The sequence below is a fragment of the Macaca fascicularis genome, chromosome 9, assembly GCF_037993035.2.
Source record: "Macaca fascicularis isolate 582-1 chromosome 9, T2T-MFA8v1.1".
Lineage (NCBI taxonomy): Eukaryota > Metazoa > Chordata > Mammalia > Primates > Cercopithecidae > Macaca > Macaca fascicularis.
The window spans coordinates 12,638,413-12,662,385 of record NC_088383.1 but is presented as its reverse complement, the minus strand read 5'-3'; the positions used below and the strand labels follow the sequence as shown (position 1 = coordinate 12,662,385).

Genomic DNA, 23,973 nt, shown 5'->3' with positions numbered 1-23,973 from the left:
AGACAGTTTGCAGTATAGCTGGGGAGATAAAACATACCAGTCTCTGTAAAGATTAAATTTATTTAAATCACATAAGATTATTCAAAGCCATAGGCATGATTACGTCTCTATAGAATCAAGAAGATTTTCTGCGTGGAGAACATCTCATGGAGATTTGAAATGTGTTGCCTCTCCTGAGCAGCCAGGATTAACTCCGCCTAGGAGGAGGTTTTGGATAAGGGTCAGGCTGGTGTCCTTCTTTCCTGCCTCCATGGGTTGTCACCTTCTGCTATGTCAGGGGGGTCGCTTGCTTAAGATGTTGTAAGGAGCACCCCAAACGCCAGGCTTCCTGCCATAGCTGGCCCGCTACAGGGCTCACCAGCCTTGGACCGAGGTCAGCACCTCAGTCACTCCCCATTTTGTCTTTCACCATGAAAGCGTGGCTTTTAATGTAGGCCAAATGCTGTGACACCAGTATCAAGTCACAGCAGCAGCTCGTCTGCTGCCTGCTGAAGCTGAGAGGCAGTGTGGGGTTGGGGCTAGAGGGGAGGGCGGGCTCCTGGGCGCTGCCCACGGGCCTCACTCCTCTGCCTCCACTCACGCGGGCTCGTGTGACCAGATGGGTTTTCTCTTCTGGAGGAAGGCCGTGATGCCCTCCTGCCCGTCCCGCAGGGCCAGGTTGTCCACCATGGCCCGGGAGGTGAGGTAGTAAGCCGTCCCCAGGTCCTGGGGCAGCTGCCTGTAGAAGGTGGCTTTGCCCAGGGACACCACCGGGCGGCTCAGTGACGCGATCTTCCGCGCGATCCGCATGGTCTCCTCCTGCAGCTCTGCCTCTGGCACCACTTTGCTGAGCAGCCCGTGGAGCAGGGCCTGCTGGGCAGAAATGGGCTCCCCAGTAAAGAGCATCTCCAAGGCCACCTACGGGGAGACACGGGAGGTCACTGAGGTGCTCTCCTGCGACCCGCCCCCCCCACCTGAGTCCCGCCTCGGCTCAATGACCAGCTTCCTCAAACACCACGTCACCTGCCAGCCCTGATGTCTTCAGTGCCCTCACTCCTGCCCGGGAGGAGAGCAGATCTTTCCAAGAGCGAAGAAACCACACCAGCCCCAGGGGCAGTGACTGTCCCGTGTTGTCTTGCTCCTGCACAGATCTGGTCACTGAGCCCTGCCACGGCTGGGGATGTCGTCTACCTCTTTTGAGGGCCAAGCACAGGATGGAATCCACATCAGCTGGGATGACCCACAGACACTGCAGCGTGGGGGTTGGGGGGGCGGAGTGGGGAGTCCAGTACCTCTCAGAACCCACTGGGGCCACTTCCCACAAGCACTCACGGGGCTGCCAGCTCGGCTTGATTGGAAAGAGCAGCCCCGGCCTCCTGGAGAAACGAGGATTTACAGACAATGTCTTCAGGGACCAGATGTAGAGTCCAGCGTGGTTTTAACTCACCAATGGGTAAGAAGTGGCAAGGAGAGGATGCCCTCTCCCCTTCTACAACTCTCCCCTGAGGTTCCAGGGCTGGTGAAGAGCGGGGAGCCCAGTTCCCTCCCTCCCCTCTGTGTCCTCTGCTTCACAGCCGCTGCACCAACCAATTCAGTCACGCTACCAAGCCGGCTCCTCTAAAGTCAAATTTACAATGGAAAAGAGGGATCCCCAGGGGCACAAGGACACACAGGCAGGGGGCCTTCCCTCCCCCACCCCTCACTCAGGGTCTCACAATCCTGGTGGCATCCCTGATGTGCCTCAAACACGCCCGTGCGCAGTCACCTCAGGGTCCTCGGACTTGCTGGTCTGGAGTGACTTTGGAGTGCCTGGAGTGACTTTTCCCTGGCTGTTCTCCTGGCACACGCCCTCATCGCAGGCCTCTAGTCCTGCGTCCCCTGTCACTGAGGTCTTCCATGGCTGCCCTGCTCCAAGTGTAAAACAAACTCTGAAGCAACCCCGCCTGGTTACATTTTAAATCATTTGCGCTTCTCTCCATTTAACACCCTATATATTTCATGTTTGTTTATAGTACGTGTCCTTTGTAGCACGTAAACTCCAGGAGGACAGGATTTCTTTTTTTCCCCAAGATGGCGTCTCACTATATTACGCAGGCCGGTTGTGAACTCCTGGGCACAAGTGACCCTCCAGCCTTGGCCTCTCAAAGTGCTAGGATTACAGGCATGAGCCACCATGCCTGGCCATTTTTTTAGTCTTCTGTTGATTTCTGTATCTCCAGCACTGGAAGACTATCTTGCACATAGCAAGCAACCTATTCAATATTTATGAAGGAGGGAAGGGAGGGAAGAAGAGAGGGAGGAAGGCAGGTAGGCAGGAAAATAGAGTATAGCACAAATGGCAGGCTGGTTCCTTTGAGAAGAGGGCAAGCAGGTGATACAGCTTCTAGCTGGCTCTGGCTGGCTCTTAGGACCTGGCCTCCATGCTGTGAGGAAGCCCAAGCCACACTGAGAGGCCAGGTGCAGTGTGCTGCCAACCACCCTTTGGGGGGCCCAGCTCAGAGGCAGCCTCCACAGCCAGACATGTGAGCAAGCAGCCTTCAGATAAGTCCCCAGCTGAGGCTGCTGACCCTGTGGAGCAGAGAGAAGCCTTCCTCACTGAGCCCTGTCCAAACTGCAAATTCTGTTGTCTTTTGCTATGATACTGTGGGTGACCTGTTGCCTGGTAATAGATAGCTGCACTAGCTGGAGACAGACACAGGAGATGCATCAGCATGTAGAGTGGGGTTTCTCAACCCTGGTGGTACTGACGTTCGGATAACTTTTTTTGGGTGGGGGGCTGGGGGCTGTCCTGTGTATTGCAGGACGTTCTGCAGCATTCTTGACCTCCACCCTCTAGTTATCAGTAGTACCCATGCCCCCACACCAAGCTGTGACAATCAAGAATGTCTCCAGGTATCGCCACATATCCCTGGGCCAATACTGCTCTCAGTTTAGAACCATGGATCTAGAAGGTTTTTAAGTCATAGGACTAGATTGGATCCCCCTGGATTGAGCTTGGATAAAGGAGAGACCAGAAGCCTGGCCTGAGGCCCCTCCTGCCACCATGGGTGGAGATGGAGCCCACAGGCACTGGGCTGGGAGCCAGGGACGGGTGATGCAGAGCCTCCTTGTCTCCTCTGTAAAGTTAAAGGCATGGACTAAATCGCCACCTCTGTTTTGGAACTGTACTGATTTTACGTTGGAGGGGGCAGGAATGTGACAGCTATGGGGGTTTCAGGGCAGACCATTTTTAGTTGACCAGGAAGAGCACTTCACGCCAAAGTGTGTCTGAAGCCCTGGTTGAACCAGGAGCTAAAAAGCAGATCCTGTTGTGAACAGCTGTGAAATAGGACCCTGCTGAAGACATCTAGCGGGTCCCAGCACGGGGCCAGGAAGGTGCTCTGCTCCGTCTCTGCCCCTGAACCGCGTTATCAGCTGGGATCAGAAGCCAAGGTGGAGACGGTGTCACGGCTCCTCCCAGCCACTTTCCCTCTACTGATACAGGCGGCCCTTGGGGAACTCACAGGGACCAAATGTCAGGAAGTGGCCAAGCCTGAAAAACTGATGCAACATGAAAAAACAACAAAAGCCACCCAAGTCAACCTTATCGATCCCTTTGTCACTTGCAATGATCAAGTCCTAGATGACTTTCAGAGTTGTTAAGAATGGAGTCAGAGCTGGAAGGAGGAAAGAGTAAATCCAAAGTAGTAAATGATCCTTCCCGGCCGGCTCAGCAGATGGACATGTATTCATCCCAGGTGGGGGACTTGCAGCCTGGGCCGGCGGTGTGTGGGTGCAGACCTGCATGGAATTCCAAATGCCCCAGATGTTTTGGGGCCAAGTCCTTTGGAGTTCAAGTTTCACAGGTGGGGCCTGGTCCTAGGCCTGCTGGGCACTGGTCCTCCTGGGACCCCCGAGCAAGCCATTTCTCACCTCTCACTTCGGCAGCCAGCAGGCTCAGGTACAAATGACTGTCACCAAGGGACACAGTGAAGAAGCCACTAACTAATGACAGCAGGGCACACTGTCACATTGAGTACAACGGAAAGGCTGGGGAAAAAATGGTCCATCTGAGCCAGACATAAATCAGGGAAGTCACTATGAAGATTTTGCTTGTAGAAGAAAAGCTCAGGGACCTGGTTTGAGCTCAAGGGACCTGGCTGAGCCAGATGTACCTGAGTTCCAACCCCAGCTCTGGCACTTACTAACCACAAGACCTTCAACTGTTTAATGCCTTGGAGTTTGTTTCATCTGGAAAACAAAAATGAGCGCCTCCTGCAGTATTGCAAGGATTAGAGATAGCAGGTGTGAGGCTCGTATAATAACAGTCCTGGGCACTCAGTAGGCACCTAGTGAATGCAATGCCTATTTTTAACACGCCTAGGCCAACTACCGATGGTTCATGATCTCTAATGCTGGCTTTTAAATGGTCACCCCAGCCTTGGAATGGGGGCGATCATTTAAAGCAGAGGGGTCTTCTGGATCTCATAGGCCACCCAAGTGGCAAGAATCATGTGCTACAGCCCACAGGGGACTCTCCCCACGTCATGCCCCTTTGCATGGGTGTGGTGTCTTAGTCCATTCAGCCTGCTGGAACACAGCACCATAGCCCAGTGGCTTATGAACAACAGACATTTATATCTCACAGTTCTGGAGGCTGCGAAGTCCAAGGTGAGGGTGCCAGCTCTGCGACTGCTGAGGACCTGCTTCCTGGTTCATAAACGGGGCCTTCTAGCTGTGTCCTCACATGCAGAAAAAGGGTTAAGGCAGCTCTCTGGGGCTGTTTTTTTTTTTTTTTTTTTTTTTGAGATGGAGTTTCGCTCTTGTTGTCCAGGCTGGAGTGCAATGGCACGATCTCGGCTCATTGCTACTTCCGCCTCCCAGGTTCAAGTGATTCTCCTGCTTCAACCTCCCAAGGAGCTGGGATTACAGGCATGAGCCACCATACCCAGCTAATTTTTGTATTTTTAGTAGAGACGGCGTTTTGCCATGTTGACCAGGTTGGTCTCGAACTCCTGACCTCAGGTGATCCGTCCGCCTCGGCCTCCCACAGTGCTGGGATTACAGGCATGAGACACCACGCCCAGCCTGGGGCTGTTTTTATAAAGTCACTGATCCCATTCACAAGGGCTCCATGCTCATGATCTCATCACCCCCAAAAGCCCCACCTTCCAACACCATCACCTTGGGGGTGAGGATTCAACACAGGAATTTGGGGAGGACACAGCATTCAGACCGCAGCACATGGCATCTGTCTCCCAGGGAGCACTAGCAGCAGGGTGAAGAGCTGCGGGGGGAGCACTGTGGAAAGAGTCAGGCCTGAGCAGAACCCATGGGGTTCTTGTGCACACACACACGCACATGCATTCGCACTGGCACCAAGGCACCGGCAGGATCTGTCCCTGGGGCTGCCACGTGGCCGGGCTCTGAGGGAAGCACACTGGAGTGAGGGTCATGGGTCCCATCTCACTGGCTGGACACAGGACACGAGGCCCTGAAACTCCCAGGCCCTCTTGCAAACTGGGTGTGGAACTGTGTTTCCTCTAAAACTGCACTCCCAACCTCTGGCCACACAAATCACTGCTAAAACACAGCCCGTCTGGGGCAGGCTGGAGACCCAGCCTTTCTCCCAGGCTCTCTAACATCTGCACCAGTTTGAGCAGCGGGCTTTAACCATCTTTCCAGCTTAGAAACCCCACTCTGTTCTCATTAGCTGATTGGAAATCAGAGTCTGCCTGCCTCAGGAAAATGACTGTTCTGGGAGGAAGGGCTTCTCATTTCCCACGTGCTCTCCAGTGAGGCCGGCTGCTTGAGGCACTGGCTCGGGGTCTGAGCAAGGCCAGCTCTGCCTGGGAATGGAGCAGCTGCGCCAGGCAGGGTGTTTTATAGGGTGCCAGGAACATGCATTATTTAGATCATGCCCAAGGAGAGAAGCTCTTTACAAATGGGGACTATTATTCATGTCCAGGCTTGGTCTGGAATGAAGAGACAGGCTTGATTCCATTGTTTCTGCCCGTCTCCAGCACAGTCAAGCAGGTCCCTTGGCGGCCGGGAGAGGGCACTAGTGACCCACACATGTTGTCTTAGCCAGTGTGAGACAAGCCCAACTTCCTGTCCAGGCCAGTTTGCAAAAGTACCTGCTAGCTTCCCTGTAGGTGTACGAGGGACACGCACCTACCCCCAAAATACTCGGTGGGCCCGTGCATGGATGTCCACGGATGGGTTCACACGCACGCGATCGGCAAAGACAACGGGCAGGTGGTTTGGGTCAGGTGTATTAGATTGTTATGAATCCCAGTTTCTCCTCCTAAAGCAGGCCCACACAATGAGACCTGCAAATCCAGAAACCTAACAAAGGCCTTAAGTTCCAAAAGACTTTTTCTTCCTACAAAATTCCCTTCATCAGTACTGTGATTTCTGCTTTTCAGTGTTGACCCCAAACCACGTTCCTGAGTCATGGCTCCGAGTGGCCCAGCATTAATAAGCCCAGCGTGCAAGGACTTGTTGACAGAACTCTGAACCGCTTTCAGGCACCTGATTAGAAAAAACTGGCGAGTCTCCAGCTGAGTGATTTAGAGGCCTTCGGGGGGTCAGAACATGAGAACAGAGACCAGGAACCTGAGCAGGGCTGTCCGGAGATTTTTTGCCCCATTTTCTGAGGTCTGTCCTTGGGAGGTAAAAGCTACTTTGGTTCATCCAACTGGGCGATTATGAAATGGGGTTTCTGAAGACTGGACTTCCTTGGAACTTAAGGCCTCTTTTTTGTCATATTTTCCCCTTTTGCTTCTCAAAAACTTTAAATTTTATCAATTTAAAACTTGATAAATATAGTCTAGCATTAAGTTGCTGGGAATCAAATCTAATAAGCCTGGATTTCAAAAGTTGAAGAGAGAATGGGTTCTTATCCAGACAGTAGGGCTGACTTCAAGGTTTCAAGTGCTTTACTGTGGAACCTTCCAGCACGTCAGGTGTTGAAGAGGAGAGGCAGCTGTCAGCATAGCTGTCTTTTATTAAACAAAGGCCTTGTGATTTGATTTGCACAGTTATAAGGTAGTTTGTGAACAAGCTCTGACAATCAATTTGTAATACACAAAGTAAAGTCTTCAGAAATATTTACTAAATGGGCCAGGTGCGGTGGCTCACACCTGTAATTCTAGCATTTTGGGAGGCCGAGGGGGACGGATTACTTGAGGTCAAGAGTTTGAGGCCAGCCTTGCCAACATGGTGAAACACCATCTCTACTAAAAATACAAAATTAGCCGGGCATGGTGGCACGTGCCTGTAATCCCAGTTACTATGGAGGCTGAGGCAGGAGAATCCCTTGAACGTTGCAGTGAGCTGAGATTGCGCCACTGTACTCCAGCCTGGGTGACAGAGTGAGACTCCGTCTCAAAAAAAAAAAAAAAAAAAAAAAAAATTACTGAATGAGTTTAAGGTAAGTGTCGATCTTGACAGAGTCGAAACATCCTCTTAGTCCGAAGACACTTTAGCCAGCCGTCACCTACTGTAGTGCAGAGCCCACTTCCAGCCCACTGTCCTAAGCGTGTGTGTTCATAGGTATCTGTCTTCTTCACAATTTCCCCACAAACACACATTTCTGCAAAAACTAACAAAGGGGCACTGCAAAAGAAAGGAATACTTCCCTAAACTTCTTGGTCCTACTACTAATTTCCCTTGGATCTTATTTCTCTTGTGTCACAGGCATGTGAGCAACTGCTAATTTTCATAGTTGATGCTAAAGTAGATCATATACATTAGAAAGCAATAGCTTCTTTACTTGGTGTGGTCTAAGACTCTGCCCCCCTTGTTACAGATTTCCAATTAAGAACAAGGAGGCACTTTTTCTGCAACAAGAACACTGTTGGTTTACACTTGAGGAAGGTTTAGGAAATATTATTTTATGATGTTATAGGAAGGAAGAAAGTTTTGTGACGGAAACAGACTTCACTGTAGTTAACAAAACCACTTTGCAACACGGCTCCTTCTTGGGCAGATTCAACATACCACGCACAGGAGATTCATGTTCTTGAAATGCAACCGTTGTAAACCCAACATACTCCAAAAATCACCTACTCTAAATCCATTCTGGAACAAGACGACTGTTGACGAAGAGTGAGCCAGCGACACTACTATCCTAGGCTCCTGATACTGGCATTATGTCAGCATGCTATTCTATCTCACGGGCAACCATTCAGTGCAACAAAACTGAGTCTCAATTGCATTTCAAATAAGATTACAAAATATGTGCCATTAGGAAGACAAACAAAACCAATCGGCAAACCTCCCCAGTGGTACTGAGGGTACACATGATGGAAATGCAGTGATTTCACAAATTGACGCCCTGCGTCAGAAGCTACAGAGGACCAGGCAGGCGGTCGGCTCTTCCCTCCCTGCCATTAGAGGGAAAGTCATGGCCCATCTAGCCAGAGGCGCTCTGGGCAGAATGTCCTGATATGAAAGGCACTTTTAACAAGCGGATCTTGAATCATTGCATGCATTGGAGGAGGAACTCCAGAGAAGGCTGGGAGGCAGAGGTGGGTGGGGGAAGTTAAATTACCTTTCTAGGCACTGCTCTTGCCAAGGCAACCCCAGGGGTAGAACAGAAGAGCCCGATGTTCACCCCAGGAGTGGCAAAAGAGGACTTGTCGCTGGCCACGGCAATGTCGCAGCTGGCAACCAGTTGACAGCCGGCAGCTGTGGCCAGGCCATTGACCATGGCAATGACGGGGACAGGGTGGTTCCGGATGAGCATCATGACCTGCGGGACAAACACACCCACTTCACTTCCACCCAGAGGGAGGCACGACATTAATGCCTATCTTTTTTTTTTTTTTTTTTTCTTTTTTTTTAGACAGAGTCTCGCTCTGTTGCCCAGGAAGGAGTGCAGTGGTGAGACCTTGGCTCACTGCAACCTCCTCCTTCTGGGTTCAAGCGATCCTCCTGCCTCAGTCTCCTGAGTATCTGGGACTACAGGCATGGGCCACCACACCCAGCTAAATTTTTTTGGTACTTTTAGTAAAGATGGGGTTTTACTATGTTGGCCAGGCTGGTCTGGAATTCCTGACCTCAAGTGATCCACCCACCTTGGCCTCCCAAAGTGCTCAGATGACAGGCGTGAGCCACCACGCCTAGCCAATGCCTATCCTTTTATATGACTTTCCTGTTTCCAGAGCACTTTTCATATGTGTGAGTTTATCAGATTCTATGGAAAAAGGGTCAAAAAAGGCACAGAGAGCACTAACTCCTATTAAATATCTACTCTGAACCATTGTACAACAAGGACACTAAGCTTGGTGGGGGCTGCTGCAGGGGGTGGCCCCAAGCTTAGCTCTTGAGAAGTGACAGACTCCCACCTGCCTTCCCGGCAAACGCGCTGAAGAACAGTGTGGATTTTTATCTCTGGGGAACAAATCAAACCCTTCAGAGACAGTTCTGTTTTCGCCGTGCCTGTGGGAGGCTCTTGTGTTAAAAGTCTGAAGCTGGTATTTGGTGCTTCCTTGAAAAATTAAGGTGGAAAGGACCCTTGAAGGCAGTTTTCTTAATAATTACTTCTCAAATTACCACCATGAAGACTCTCTCAATTCTATTAAAATGGGGGCGGGGGGGACTCTGCTGTCATCAAAGTAAACAAAATTCCTAAAATAGAGCCATTGGCACAGAGAGGAGAGACAGAAATGTGCTAATACAACCCCTCCAACCAATACATTTCCAGAGCTTTAACTTATTTTTGCAGCTTATGTTTTCATGCCACAGAGTGTGTTGCTATGGTAACTGCAATTTCTAAAGTGCTGCTCTTTGAACCTTGGCAGGGAGAGAGGATGGGAATGAAATTTGGGTTACTTTCCCCAAGGCAGGTATTCAAAGACAAACGACCTTCATTGATTTGAAGATTCTGTCTAAGAAGCTTATCTTTTATATCCATAAACATTTGATATTCGTTAGCTTTCTTCTTAAATAACCAATTATATATTTAAGGCTATGGTATCCTATCCTATAGTAGTGCTTTTGGACTTTTTTGGGGGGAGGTCTCCTTTACAGAACCTGATAAACACTAATAACATTACCTAGGATAAATGAGGAAATGCATCCTCCTCAGAAGAACACAGGCGGGTGGATCACCTGAGGTCAGGAGTTTGAGACCAGCCTGGCCAACATCATGAAACCCTGTCTCTACTTAAAAAAAACACAAAAATTAGCTGGGCGTGGTGGCACGTGCCGGTAATCCCAGCCTACTTGGGAGGCTGAGGCAGGAGAATTGCTTGAACTTGGGAAGTGGAGGTTGCAGTGAGCTGAGATCGCGCCATTGCACTCTAGCCTGGGTGACACAGCGAGACTCTGTCTCAAAAAAAGAAGAAAGAAGAAGAAAGAAGAAAGAAGAAAGAAGAAGAAGAAGGAGAAGGAGGAGGAGGAGGAGGAGGAGGAGGAGGAGGAGGAGGAGGAGGAGGAGGAGGAGGAGAAGGAGAAGGAGAAGGAGAAGGAGAAGGAGAAGGAGAAGGAGAAGGAGAAGAAGAAGAAGAAGAAGAAGAAGAAGAAGAAGAAGAAGAAGGCACAGATAAGTAAACACCTGTACACAACACTGTTCGTGGATTTAGGGGGTTCATGCACTGTAGGGCGAGGCTGGGGATGGGCCAGCGAGTGCTCATTACCAGTGAACTGGAATGAATAACAAGGGGAAGAACTCCCAGGAACTTCTAAAGTCTTGCTGCAAAGAAAGAAAAGATTTTGTTTTTGTTCTGAGCGTTGCTGCACCACCCAAGGAACTGAAGTTACTGATGAAAAGCCAATTGACTGGGATTAGAGTTGAACAGTCTACCTGTCCTGTCCACCATCTGTGAATGGCTAGGATTTCATAAAACTTGGCAGAAAAATAGGTTATACAGTATATATTCAGCATAAAAAACACATATAATTATTAATATTATTTTTTTGAAACAGAGACTTGCTCTGTCACCCAAGCTGGAGTGCGGTGGCACGATCCTGGCTCACTGCAACCTCCGCCTTCTGGGTTCAAGTGACTCTTCTGCCTCAGCCTCCCGAGTACCTGGGGTTATAAGTGTGCACCACCATACCCAGCTAACTATTTTGTATTTTTAGTAGAGAGAGTTTCACCATGTTGGCCAGGTTGGTCTCAAACTCCTGACCTCAAGTGATCTGCCTGCCTCGGCCTCCGAAAGTGCTGGGATTACAGATGTGAGTCACCGCGTCCAGCCTAAAAATGCATATTCACCTTTGATCTAGGAATTCTACTTCTAAGAAATAATGTGAAATAGGTAAAAAGCTCTATGCCAAAGATGCTCACCAAATCATTATAATAGTAAAAAAAACTATAAATAATATAAATATACAAAATAAATAAATGGCAATGGAAACTAAACTACATCCATTGACTAGGATGCTGTATTCTCACTGAAATGAAAATTTCCAAGAGAAACACCAGCATAGCAGTCTGGAGCTTATGCAGTGGTCTGAAACCAGGCTGCCAGGGTTTACGCTCAGTCTGTCACTTACTCACTGAGTAATCCTGGACAAGTCATTTAACCCCTCAGTTTTCACATCTGTAAAATGGGCATGGTAATAGCACCATCCTTATAGAACATGACAGTTATATAAATTAACATATTTAAAGTACTTAAAATATTACCTGGCATATAGTAAGCATTCAATGCTATAATCATATTATATAATTTTATACTGTAAGCTCATCTATATATGATTATTTAGGAAAACAGGTTCACATGAAAAAATGATCTAAAAGGAAATATAGCAAAATATTAATCACAGTTCTCTCTGGGAGGTATGAATATGGTATAACATAGGTAATCTTTTATTTTTCTAGACTTTCAAAACTGTTTATAAGTACATATTACTTTCATGATTAAGACTGTGTTAGGCCAGGCACTGTGGCTCATGCCTATAATCCTAGCACTTTGGGAGGCCAAGGTGGGCGGATCATTTTGAGGTCAGGAATTCGAGACCAGCCTGGTCAACATGGTGCAACTCCGTTTCTACTAAAAAAAAATAAAACCAAAAAAAGTTAGTCAGGCATGGTGGCGCATGCCTGTAGTCCCAGCTACTCGGGAGGCTGAGGCAGGAGAATTGCTTGAACCCGGGAGGCAGAGGTTGCAGTGAGCCGAGATTGGGCCACTGCACTCCAGCCTGGGCGACAGAGCGAGACACTGTCTCAAGGAAAAAAAAAAAAAAAAAAAAGACTATTTAAAATATAAAGTTAGAGAGAAGTTCAGAAAAGACAAAGGGAATTTAAACAATCAACAGGCTAGAATAATCAAACACTTGATAGTCAAGAACTGATTATACCTATTTGACCTTCCTGAATTAGGTACTGTTTTGGGTCTGCTGACCCCAAAATGTGACATAAATAGAACTCTGCCCTAACCTCCTTTAACAGCATCGCTAAGGGTTTCGCGTTATTTCCCAAAGCAAGAAACCTTGTCCCACTGTCATGTGATTGACAGGGTATGAGAGCAAAGAGCAGACTCTTCTCCTGAACCAGAGTTCCGTCTCCAAACTTCAACAGGATATAAGCAGAGAGACAAAGAAGAAGTCTCTAATATGAGCGCCATGGAAGGTCATTTTCACTCTTCCAGAGTCAAGTTCTTCTCATTCTCATTCTACTCATTCTTAATTTGCCCTGCTCCTGGTTTGTATATAATTAACTATCATGCAGTACTTGTGGTCTGTAACAAATTGGTATAGTTTTTAGATGCTTAGCTAATTCAGATACCTCTATCTTCCTTTCTAAAATCAAATTTTCTCATGCATGAACTGAACAATGAAATATCTAGCTCATTCTGTTCCAATCTACCTGTTGATTTCACTTGGAAATTGAAATCTTGCACAAGTCCATGACACTCATATTTAGCCAACACAATGTGATTCTCTTACAAATGGTTTAAAGAAATCAATACACTTTCAGTCCTATTTTACTACTTTGGGGTAGGCCCTGTTTATGCACTGAGTCTTTTTCAGGAAGTCAAAGGCCTCCAAGGGTTAGGGGCTTCCAAGAAATCTGGGCTTTATCCTCTGAAGAAGGCCTGCTCCCCTGTGGCCCATGGCTACGCTGTTTAGATCCCAGTTCATGAAGTTGCCAGAGCAGAGTGATAAAAGCAGACCCTTAGGGAGGATAACAGGGCTTTACTGGTTCTCTTTGATGCTTTTCAACTTCAGCCAAACATACTGGGTACTGGTAGAAAAAAACTTTTACAGCACCAAGCCTTGGCAAACCTAAGAGTGGAATGTTACATAAACATCATTAATGTAGGAAACAAAAGATCCAGGTCTCGGCTCTAACTTGCTCCCACTTCCCCATGAAGCTTCAAGTAAATTGCTTTTCCTGTTTGTCCTTCCATGGAGTGAGAAAAATAGAACCTGATCTCGTTATGGGTTTCTGGAAGGGCAAGGAAAACAAATGGGGATGTCTTAATCATCTTCCCATTCACATCCCTGTTGCTCACTTGTGTCTTGTATCATTAAATATCTGTGAAATCATTAATGACCAAATACATGAATGAATAAGTCGATGAATGAATAAAAAATTAGGTTAAACTATCTTAGAGGCAGGTTATAAAGCCGTTTTATATGTGTTGTTTCCCAAACAGATTTTCAGTTTCCGTTCGGCAGAAAGCAATTTTTTCTTATGTTTCCCTCAATGTCTTGCAGGTATTATAATAGGTGCTCAATAAACGGTCATTAGGCCGGGTGCGGTGGCTCAAGCCTGTAATACCAGCACTTTGGGAGGCCGAGATGGGCGGATCACGAGGTCAGGAGATCGAGACCATCCTGGCTAACACGGTGAAACCCCGTCTCTACTAAGAAATACAAAAAATAGCCAGGTGAGGTGGCAGCGCCTGTAGTCCCAGCTACTCGGGAGGCTGAGGCCGGAGAATGGCGTAAACCCGGGAGGCGGAGCTTGCAGTGAGCTGAGATCCGGCCACTGCACTCCAGCCTGGGTGACAGAGCGAGACTCCGTCTCAAAAAAAAAAAAAAAAACGGTCATTAGATGAACAATGTATTACTTAAAGCTGGATTCTCTATTCAATTTTTCATTACCCAAGGGGTTGATTTCATGCATTTATAAATCATCCAAAACTTTTTGTACCTCTTCTTCCTCTGTGGCTGTTGGTATTTTTCCTCCTTAATATGGTGAAAGAGGCAGAAAAGAAGCAACAACAAAGAGGTTAATTTTCCTACTTAGAGGTGGTGATTATAAAGGCTGGTTGAAAGAAGCATTTGAAAACAATTTAAAAAACCATTATTGTTATTCCACTTATTAATGTTCTTTCCCATTTAACAGAGTTGTTTTAGTTTAAATTTTTTTTAAATTATTATAATCTTAGATTCTTCCTCTCTAAAGACACACATTTTCACCTTTTTCCTCTTACTCCAAACTTCTACACGAAGACATACTCCCACAATGCTAGACATGGCAACCATGAGTACCATCCTATATTCTACTTTCTTTGGTACAATACAAAATCAATAGCAAATTATGGTTGCTTCTTAAAAGTCTAAACTAGGCCGTGCACGGTGGCTCACGTCTGTAATCCCAGCACTTTGGAAGGTCGAGGCGGGAGGATCACCTGAGGTCAGGAGTTTGAGACCAGCCTGGCCAACATGGTGAAACCTCATCTCTACTAAAAACACAAAAATTAGCGCATGCCTGCTAGTCCCAGCTACTCAAGAAGCTGAGGCAGGAGAATCGCTTGAATCCGGGAGGCAGAGGTTGCAGTGAGCCAAGATTGCACCACTGCACTCCAGCTTGGGTGATAGAGAGAGACTCTGTCTGGAAAAAAAAAAAAAAAAAAAAAAGTCTAAACCAAATAATTGCTTGGATAAAGGATCTGATGACCAAACAGTTTCCAGTTGCTCTGGGTGGTTAGGTCTCACGGATAAAATCTTATCTGTAAGCTAGAAGGCGAACTCAACATTTAATATAACGATCATTTGCAGGTTTGCACTGTCAACTGTCGTCCCGGCTTACCTTGGAACAGGTCTGAAATACTTCGGCATGGTAATCACGGCCTTGCTCCTCTGTCAGCTCCTTTAAATCATGCCCAGAAGAAAACACAGGCCCCTCAGCTGCAAATGTTTCCAATTGAGAAAAGAAAACAAAAAGATGTAAACACCCAGAGTTGGACAGTTAGTTCCCTTCCTTGTCTACTGAATAACTTCAGCAAACTTTCACTTAGAGCAAGTTAATGGCCTAATTTTGAGAAGAATAATTCCAGTTTGACGGAAAAGTTCCAGCCAGAATTTTGTGATGAAAAATGCAAGGTGGGCCGGGCGCGGTGGCTCAAGCCTGTAATCCCAGCACTTTGGGAGGCCGAGACGGGCGGATCACGAGGTCAGGAGATCGAGACCATCCTGGCTAACACAATGAAACCCCGTCTCTACTAAAAATACAAAAAAAAATTAGCTGGGCGAGGTGGCGGGCGCCTGTAGTCCCAGCTACTCGGGAGGCTGAGGCAGGAGAATGGCGTAAACCCGGGAGGCGGAGCTTGCAGTGAGCCGAGATAGCGCCACTGCACTCCAGCCTGGGCGACAGAGCGAGACTCCATCTCAAAAAAAAAAAAAAAAAAAAAAAAGAAAAATGCAAGGTGAGGCATTTTTTAGGTGCCTAGGTGTCCTAAAAGTCCTTGATGGAAAATGATAGAAATACACAATTACATAAGGAGAAGGTTCAGTTACCAAGGCAAAGGTATTTTATACAGAGCCTTTATCTGGGGACTCGCTCTGGCCTGAGTGTATTGAGTCACACAAGCTCACCAAAATCCCTCTTGCCGAAGGCAGTGTCCATGTCATTTCGTCTACAAGTGGTGGCCAACCATCATGGCTGAACTGGGAGGTGAGGGTAGGGAGAGACCTCAGAAGCCTTCTGGTCTTCATTTTACAGATGAGGGATCATAGGATGTGGCTGCTATCACTGCTGTCATCAACAAGAAAATGTCATCCTACTGATGAGCTGATAACATTTTCTCATACTTCCCTTTTGTTGCTATTGCTGTTGCTGGAGACAGAGTCTTGCTCTGTTGCCCAGGCTGGAGTGCAGAGGCACGATCTTGGCTCACTGCGACCTCTGCCTCCGGGGTTCAAGCAATTCTTGTGCCTCAGCCTCCTGAGTAGCTGGGATTACAGGCGCCTGCCACCACGCCTGGCTAATTTTTGTAGTTTTAGTAGAGATGGAGTTTTGGCCACGTTGGCCAGGCTGGTCTCGAACTCTTGGTCTCAAGTGATCTGCACGCCTTGGCCTCCCAAAGTGCTGGGATTACAGGCATGAGGCACCATGCCTGGCTGTTGTAGTTACCTTGATTGATAGGCAATACTATTGTCTTTTTGTAAGTGAGGTAATTGTGTAGTTAAGAAGCTATAGTGAGACCCTGTCTCTGCAAAATAAAACCTTAAAAATTAGCAAGGCACAGTGGTGGCAGTGGTGTTTGAGGCTAGGAGTTCGAGACCAGCCTGGGCAACATAGCAAGTCACTAGCTCCACAAAAAATAAAAAATTAGCTGAGCGTAGTGGCACATACCTATAGTCCCAGCTACTCAGGGGACTGAGGCTGGAGATCACTTAAGCCCAGAAGTTTGAGGCTGCAGTGAGCTATAATCATGCCACTGCACTCCAGCCTGGGCGACAGAGCAAGACTGTGTCAAAAAAAAAAAAAAAAAAAAAAAAAGAAGTTAACTGCCTTTGCTGTATCCAGGTGACATCCCACATGGCTGCTGGATTGTACTAGTTCTAATTTCTTTTCTCTTCACCATATAAAACAGTTGACCACTTCTGATTAACCATGGATAAGATGGTAACATTCTGAGTTTCTGCCTCCGGAAATCCTGATGCTTGACTTGCCAAACAAACATAGCATCACAAAGTATCATCGTCATATTTTTTTGTGCACACTTTAAAATGCTAATATTACTAATATTTATACCAGTCCCATCATCACAAGAAAAAATAATTCTGTAAAAATTCTTTTTGGAGCAAGCAAACAAATGAGCAGAATATGGCATCCTTTCCAGCACCATTAAAGGCACTGCAGATATCAGTTCGCAAGCTTGGTAAGAAAAGAAAAGTCAAACCAATCAAATGCCCCAAAGGATTAGTGGTTAAACCCATTTTATAAGGTCCGTGAAGAAATCAATTCTCTGACTTTGAGGGGAATACCAGTATAGCCAAGAACAGAAATGTTTTAGTATCTAACAAAAAGGAAAAGACAGATTTTCACTGAACAGTCACCTCTGCTATACATTCTGCAGTTAATAGTGTTAGGACCGAATCACCAACTACACAGGTGTTTTCTATAATTAATGTTCTTGTAAAGGAGCTTCAAAACAATTCTCCAGTTAAATGAAGGGATGCCCCAGTTAACTAAAGACTCTCAAGAAATCTCTTCTGGGCACTGCAGAATACTAAGGACAGATATCAGATCCATACCCGAGATGATAATGACTTTCAGATCGTTGCTGTCAGCGTCATGAAGAATGTCACTCTGCAGAGATTTCAGCATTGCAAGTGACAACGCGTTCCTCTTCTTGGGATTGCTCAAGACGATGTTCCTGTGAAGCACATTTTACAATCACAGGGTCACGCACCAGTCAAAACAAGTGAGGACCCCTGCGATTCCTGTCTAATTTAGGAGGTATTTTTAAAAGACAAGAAAAGAGAACTGCTGGGGCTTAGTGCCAATGTAGAGGGTCTGTCGACTCTCTGGAGTTATAGCCAAGTCAAAACAAGAAAAAGGCGACCTGAAATGCAGGCTGGGTTTCCTCCCTCTTCCCTTGATTTGTTTCTCTTTTTCTCCATGTTAGATGTCAGAAACATGACTGCCAGCTCCACAGAGAGGGCAACGCACAGCAGTTCCAAAATCAACACCACCCAGAGAGGCTGCAAGCTTAGCATGACAGCAGCAGGCGCCGGAGAAATCTGACAAACAGTGGCTACCTTCCACTGCTTTCTTTCCATTGTTTCTTAGAAAAAAGTTAGAAAAGAAACCCAGAATGAAAATAACGCCCCAGATCTCGGCTCACTGCAACCTCCACCTCCCGGGTTGAAGCGAGTCTACTGCTTCGGTGTCCCGAATAGCTGGGACTACAGGCGCCCACCACCATGCCCGGCTACTTTTGTATCTTTAGTAGAGATGAGGTTTCACCATGTTGGCTAGGCTGGTCTTGAACTCCTGATCTCAGGTGATCCGCTTGCCTCAGCCTCCCAAAGTGTTGGGATTATAGGCAGGAGCCACTGTGTCTGACCCAATTTTTTATATTTAATTTTTGTGAGTACATATAGTAGGTGTATATATATTTATGGGGTACCTGGGGATGTTTTGCCACAGGCAAGCAGTGCGCAATGATCACATCATGGAAAATGGGGTATCCATCCCCTCAAGCATTTATCCTTTGTGGATAACAAAGGATAAATCAACAATCCAATGATATTCTTTTAGTTAGTTTCAAATCGACAATTAAATTGTTATTGACTATAGTCACCCTGTTGTGCTACAGAATTCTCAGTCTTATTCATTCATTCTATTTTTCTGTACCCAGTCCATCTTTTTTTTTTTTTTTTTTTGAGATGGAGTTTCATTCTTGTTGCCCAGGCTGGAATACAATGGCATGATCTTGGCTCACTGCAACCTCTGCCTCCCGGGTTCAAGTGATTCTTTTGCCTCAGGCTCCCAAGTAGCTGGGATTGCAGGTGTGCGCCACCACATCCAGCTAATTTTTGTATTTTTAGTAGAGCTGAGGTTTCACCACGTTGGCCAGGCTGGTCTCGAACTCTTGACCTCAGGTGATCCACCCGCCTTGGCCTCCCAAAGTGCTGGGATTACAGATGTGAGCTACTGTGCCTAGGCCCATCTTTTCTTATAGTGGCATCCTGTAAGTCTACAAAACAATTCGTGCTGTCTGCGAATGGGATAATATATGAAGAATAAAAGTACAAGTCACACAGCAAGAGGGCTCTTCTGAACATATCCTGTCACAAAAAGCTGGGGTCCAAAGGGCCTGCTCGCTCTTTTGAGGCATCCCATGTGCTGAATAAAATAATCTGTATTGTCATCTTGCTGCCTGTACACAGAAATGTCTTATTTTTGGCTGCTATAAGAAATGGGCAAAGAGCCAAACACCAGATTGTTATTATATATTTTATGTGTTTCCTATCAGTTTCCACCTACATGTTTCCTGCCTTCCTCAATCTTTTTTGAATCTGATATTCCTTCCGCGGTACAGCCAGCGTGGATCTTCCGTAAATAGTATTCTGTGTCGTGTTTTTCTGGAAAACAACTTTGATGACTGAATTTATTTCAATAAGAATAACCACTTTCTTTGGAATACCATTTCAAGGTTGCTGCAGTCTTCAGGTGGCTGCGCTATTCATCTTGTTGTTTCTTATAAACATTGTTCTCTCCTGAGTACAAAAATTACTTGTGCTGATTTGCTGATAGACTTCAAAACTTACATTTGGTGCGGGTGGTGGGAGAACGGCTTATAAACCTCTCCATCAAATAATGAGGGTGCTTCTTGTAGCAAATATAAAAAGCTGCCATCCCATCGGTGACATATGCTTAAACTAAATGCTAAGGTCTCAGGCAAAATTGTATAAAAAGATTCCAGCCCCCAAGGCCATCGTGCACTGCAGAATCTGTTCATGTGTCCCGTTAGCTGTTTGGCTCCGACACTGTGAGTGTTCTAAACCGCAGAGTCCACTCTCCAACCCAGAGGAACCAGGCTCAACTCCTCCCGCTCCACCCAAGCTCTTCTCACAGACCATCTCCTAATTGCCAGATCCAAATCCACTGGCCATCTCGATCATTCCCTCCTTCTGGAGACAGATTTCTTCTCTCCTGGTTGTTTTGTACTTCTCTGGCCGGTCCTTCTTTGTAGGGTCCAGCCCCACAGAGTCGGTGGGTTTTTCTCCCCGTGTGTGGAGATGAGAGATTGTAGGAATAACGACACAAGACAAAGAGATAAAAGAAAAAGACAGCTGGGCCCGGGGGACCACTACCACCAAGAGGCGGAGACCGGTAGTGCCCTGAATGCCAGGCTGTGCTGTTATTTATTGGGTACAAGGCAAAAGGGGCAAGGTAAGGAGTGTGAGTCATCTCCAATGATTGACAAGGTCACATGAATCACGTGTCCACTGGACAGGGGGCCCTTCCCTGTTTGGCAGCCGAGGTGGAGAGACAGAGAGAGAGAGGACACAGCCTATGCCTTTATTTCTTCATATCAGAGACTTTTAGTACTTTCACTAATTTTGCTACTGCTATCTAGAAGGCAGAGCCAGGTGTACAGGATGGAACATGAAGGCGGACTAGGAGCGTGACCACTGAAGCACAGCATCACAGGGAGACGGTCAGGCCTCCGGATAACTGCGGGGGGGCCGGACTGATGTCACACCCTCCACAAGAGGTGGAGGAGTAGCGTTTTCTCTAAACTCTACCGGGGAAAGGGAGACTCCCTTTCCCGGTCTGCTAAGTAGCGGGGGTTTTTCCTTGACACTGACACTACCGCTAGACCATGGTCTGCTTGGCAACGGGCATCTTCCCAGACGCTGGCGTTACCGCTAGACCAAGCAGCCCTCTGGTGGCCCTGCCCGGGGAATAACAGAAGGCTCGCACTCCTGTCTTCTGGTCACTTCTCACTATGTCCCCTCAGCTCCTATCTCTGTATGGCTTGGTTTTTCCTAGGTTATAATTGTAGAGCAAGGATAATTATAATATTGGAATAAAGAGTAATTGCTATAAGCTAATGATTAATGATATTCATATATAATCATATCTATTATCTATATCTAGTATAACTATTCCTATTTTATGTATTTTATTACACTGGAACAGCTCGTGCCCTCAATCTCTTGCCTCGGCACCTGGGTAGCTTGACGCCCACACTTCTTGACTTCTTTCGTGGGCTACTAGCCCTCTGTTAATCCCTGAATGCCAGCCATCCTGAATTCTGTCCTCCGCACTCTTCCCAGGCAACTTCGCCAATGACCTTGACGTCAACGGCCACCTCTGAGCTGAGCTCCAGGTGCACACGTTCATCCCGATGTCCATTGGCCTTCTCCATCTAGGTGTCCTTGGGCATCCCCCCATTCTCAAACCTGCCCCTCTCGTGTCCTCCTTATTTGAGTGGTGCCACTCAGCTGCCTGAATCAGAGAAAAAGTCATTCTAGTTTTTTATCTCTTCCTGATTCAACTGGCACCAAAGCCTGTCAATAATACCTCTTAAAAAATCTCATCACTGAACCCTCCCAATGGCCATCTTGGTTGAAAACATGCGATGCCTTGCACTGAGAGCTTCACCAATATCACCTATCCGAAGAGGAAAACTTTAAGAATGAGGTTACCACCAGAGCATGCGATAAGTATCAAGGTAAGAGATGGTCCTTATAAATGCCCCCACGAGCTGTCTGAAGATCATTATTGTAAACCACGAGAAGGTCCTTGAAGTGAGGGACTGTCATGTTCTCACACAGAGAAGACGCTCAATATCTGTTCTAATGACAAAAAATAGCATTTCTATTTTTTCACAGCCAATTCCACCGAATGCAGTGGAATGACATTGCATCCAGTTTTTTTGCCATCTCTTTTCAAACCAAGCGGTGAGTAGAAACAGAGTAGAAACCACTTTGGGGCAGAGGGACCTCTCTGAACCCTGGTGAGACCTACTGGCCGTGTGGCCCTGAACAGGCTGTCACCTCTCTGAACTTGCTTCCTCACTGTAAAGCGGGCATAAAATTATCCACCTTGCAGGCCATTGTTAAGAATTAGGGATCGCGGCCGGGCGCGGTGGCTCAAGCCTGTAATCCCAGCACTTTGGGAGGCCGAGGCGGGTGGATCACGAGGTCAGGAGATCGAGACCATCCTGGCTAACATGGTGAAACCCCGTCTCTACTAAAAATACAAAAAAAACTAGCCGGGCGTGGTGGCGGGCGCCTGTAGTCCCAGCTACTCGGAGGCTGAGGCAGGAGAATGGCGTGAACCCGGGAGGCGGAGCTTGCAGTGAGCCGAGATCCCGCCACGGCACTCCAGCCTGGGTGACACAGCGAGACTCCGTCTCAAAAAAAAAAAAAAAAAAAAAAAAGAATTAGGGATCATGGATGCCAGGAGACCAGCACAGAGCTGGCCCTGGGTCCATGACAGCAGTGCCGCTGGGAGGAGCATGGAAAACGGACACTTGAAGAGTGACGGGTTGCTCAAGTTCTCGCACAAGTTGACCTGCTTAGTGCCTAACATAGTGCTGCTTTAATGCCTGGTTAAGAAGTTTCCTTTCCTACTAAACAACCCCTAGCATTCACGCGAGAGTGTTTCAGTCACCACCTTTGCTGATTCATGTTTAATTCTGGAGAACTCAACCAGCCTCCTTTTTGTCATCTGGCCTGCCCAGAAGTCAGGCTTCCAACCAGATGTGACCAGATTTACAGAAGTGGAAACTTAGCAATGGCCAAGAAAGGCCCTAGCCTGGGCCCTGCTCTGGCCTGTGCTCCTGTAGATGATGAGCAAGGGGTCCACAGGGAAAGGAACCATCCCCTTTCTAAACCCTGGGGCCATTACTGAGACCCTGGAATTCCCTGCCCCTGCTGTGGGCACCACAAGCCCAAAGGCGGCCAAGAGCAGTTGTCTGTAGGGCATGAGGGGACAGACAATCCGGGCATGCTGGAAGGGTGTCTGCAGATCTGTGCACCCAGTCCCTTGCAGAGCAGCAGAAAGGACGGGTGCAAAGGTGGGAAAGGATGAGAGGAGGGTGAGGAGAAAAGGAAAACGCTGAAGCCAGGGACTGGCTCTCCACCCCTGCGGGGAACCACCCGGTCATCTGATTATCAGTTCACCCGCGGCCTTCTGGGTCTTCTTCGGAAGGTAAACATCTCAGGATAGGAGAAAACGACGCTTATTTAACAGCTTGATTTAGAACTGAAACATGCTGAAACATGGTACTCAGGCCTCCCTTTGCACCCTTGCCCGGGCCAGGCAAGCACCCGGCTCAGGCCTGAAGTGGGCAGGGCCTTCCACCTTCATGACTCTATCGCCAGTTTCCAGTTGGCACACAAGCACATTTTTAAGAGTTTTGGGCCTGTAGCCACAAGGGCAGCACTCAGGACGCTGTGTCCTTAGTACTATTTACTGTCCCGCCCCCAGCCCCGCGCCTCTGGGTGAGGGCCAAGGAGCAGCTCGGCCGTGCCCACACTCCCCCTGGAGCCGGGTCTGGGGCCCAGAGCCCTCCTCTCCAGACCTCTCCGCAGGCCCAGCGGCTGGAGGCCCAGTGACCCCGCAGGCGGCCCTGAGGGCTTCGGAGCCCCGGGCAGTCCCACCGACTCGCTGCCAGGCCCGGGTCCGGGACACGGGGGGTTCCCTCCCCAGGGGCGCAAACGGGGCTGCGGCTCCCCGGGTCCTCGCGGCGTCAGTGGCGGCGCCCGCGCCCCGACCCCGACCCGGCCCCAACGCGAGGAGCCCGTGCGGCCCGGGGCTGACCTTATGCCGTCCAGCTGCCGCGCGCTGGTGGGCCGCGGCTCCGACTCCCGCCGCCCCGCTCCGGCCGGGTCCCGGCTGCAGAAGCGGGCGGACAGCTGGGCCCAGGGGCCGCGCGGGAGACACATGGGCCCCCTCGCCCCGAAGGCCCGCAAGACGGCGACGGCTGCCATGGCATCCGGGACGGCCAGGCGCCGCAGGATCGCGCTGTCTGACCGGCCGCAGGTGCTGGGCGCTCCGAGGGCGCTGCTGTGAGCAGAGCCGGGACGGAACGGGACGGAACTCGACGGAACTCAGCTGTGGCCGAGACCCGGACGGAACCGCCTGACAGGCCTAGGCTTCGCGAGGACGCCCCAGGCTGGGCCCTGTCCCCACTACGCCCCGCCCCGGCACGCCCCGTCTCCACTACGCCCCGCCCCGACACGCCCCGTCTCCACTACGCCCCGCCCCGGCACGCCCCGGCACGCCCCGCCCCGGCACGCCCCGGCACGCCCCGCCCCGACACGCCCCGTCCCCACTACGCCCCGCCCCGGCACGCC

The 23,973-nt window shown here is 48.4% G+C and overlaps 1 protein-coding gene and 1 long non-coding RNA gene across 9 annotated transcripts; one reads left to right on the top strand and one right to left on the bottom strand.

The window, feature by feature from the left end:
- Positions 1–44: 44 nt before the first annotated feature.
- ECHDC3 (enoyl-CoA hydratase domain containing 3) lies at positions 45–23,812 on the bottom strand. 8 transcript variants are annotated; one of them, XR_012417456.1, is made up of 7 exons: positions 23,438–23,812; positions 17,407–17,528; positions 14,957–15,054; positions 8,516–8,716; positions 1,745–1,884; positions 1,003–1,355; positions 45–897 (listed from the first exon to the last, which is right to left on the bottom strand). XR_012417456.1 is itself a non-coding variant. In XM_074001012.1 (6 exons), exons 5-6 carry the CDS (start codon positions 8,711–8,713, stop codon positions 577–579), a joined length of 519 nt encoding a protein of 172 aa, XP_073857113.1. In that variant the 5' UTR covers positions 8,714–8,716; positions 14,075–14,109; positions 14,957–15,054; positions 17,407–17,528; positions 23,438–23,812; the 3' UTR covers positions 45–576. The 8 variants fall into 8 exon arrangements, 4 of the variants coding, with proteins under 4 accessions (XP_073857113.1, XP_005564674.3, XP_073857112.1 ...); XR_012417457.1 differs by having other exon boundaries at positions 1,003–1,172; XR_012417455.1 differs by having other exon boundaries at positions 1,003–1,884.
- Positions 14,401–16,016, top strand: LOC141407648 (uncharacterized). Its single transcript, XR_012417459.1, has 2 exons — positions 14,401–15,249; positions 15,573–16,016. It is a non-coding gene; the product is annotated as an uncharacterized lncRNA (long non-coding RNA).
- Positions 23,813–23,973: the final 161 nt, after the last annotated feature.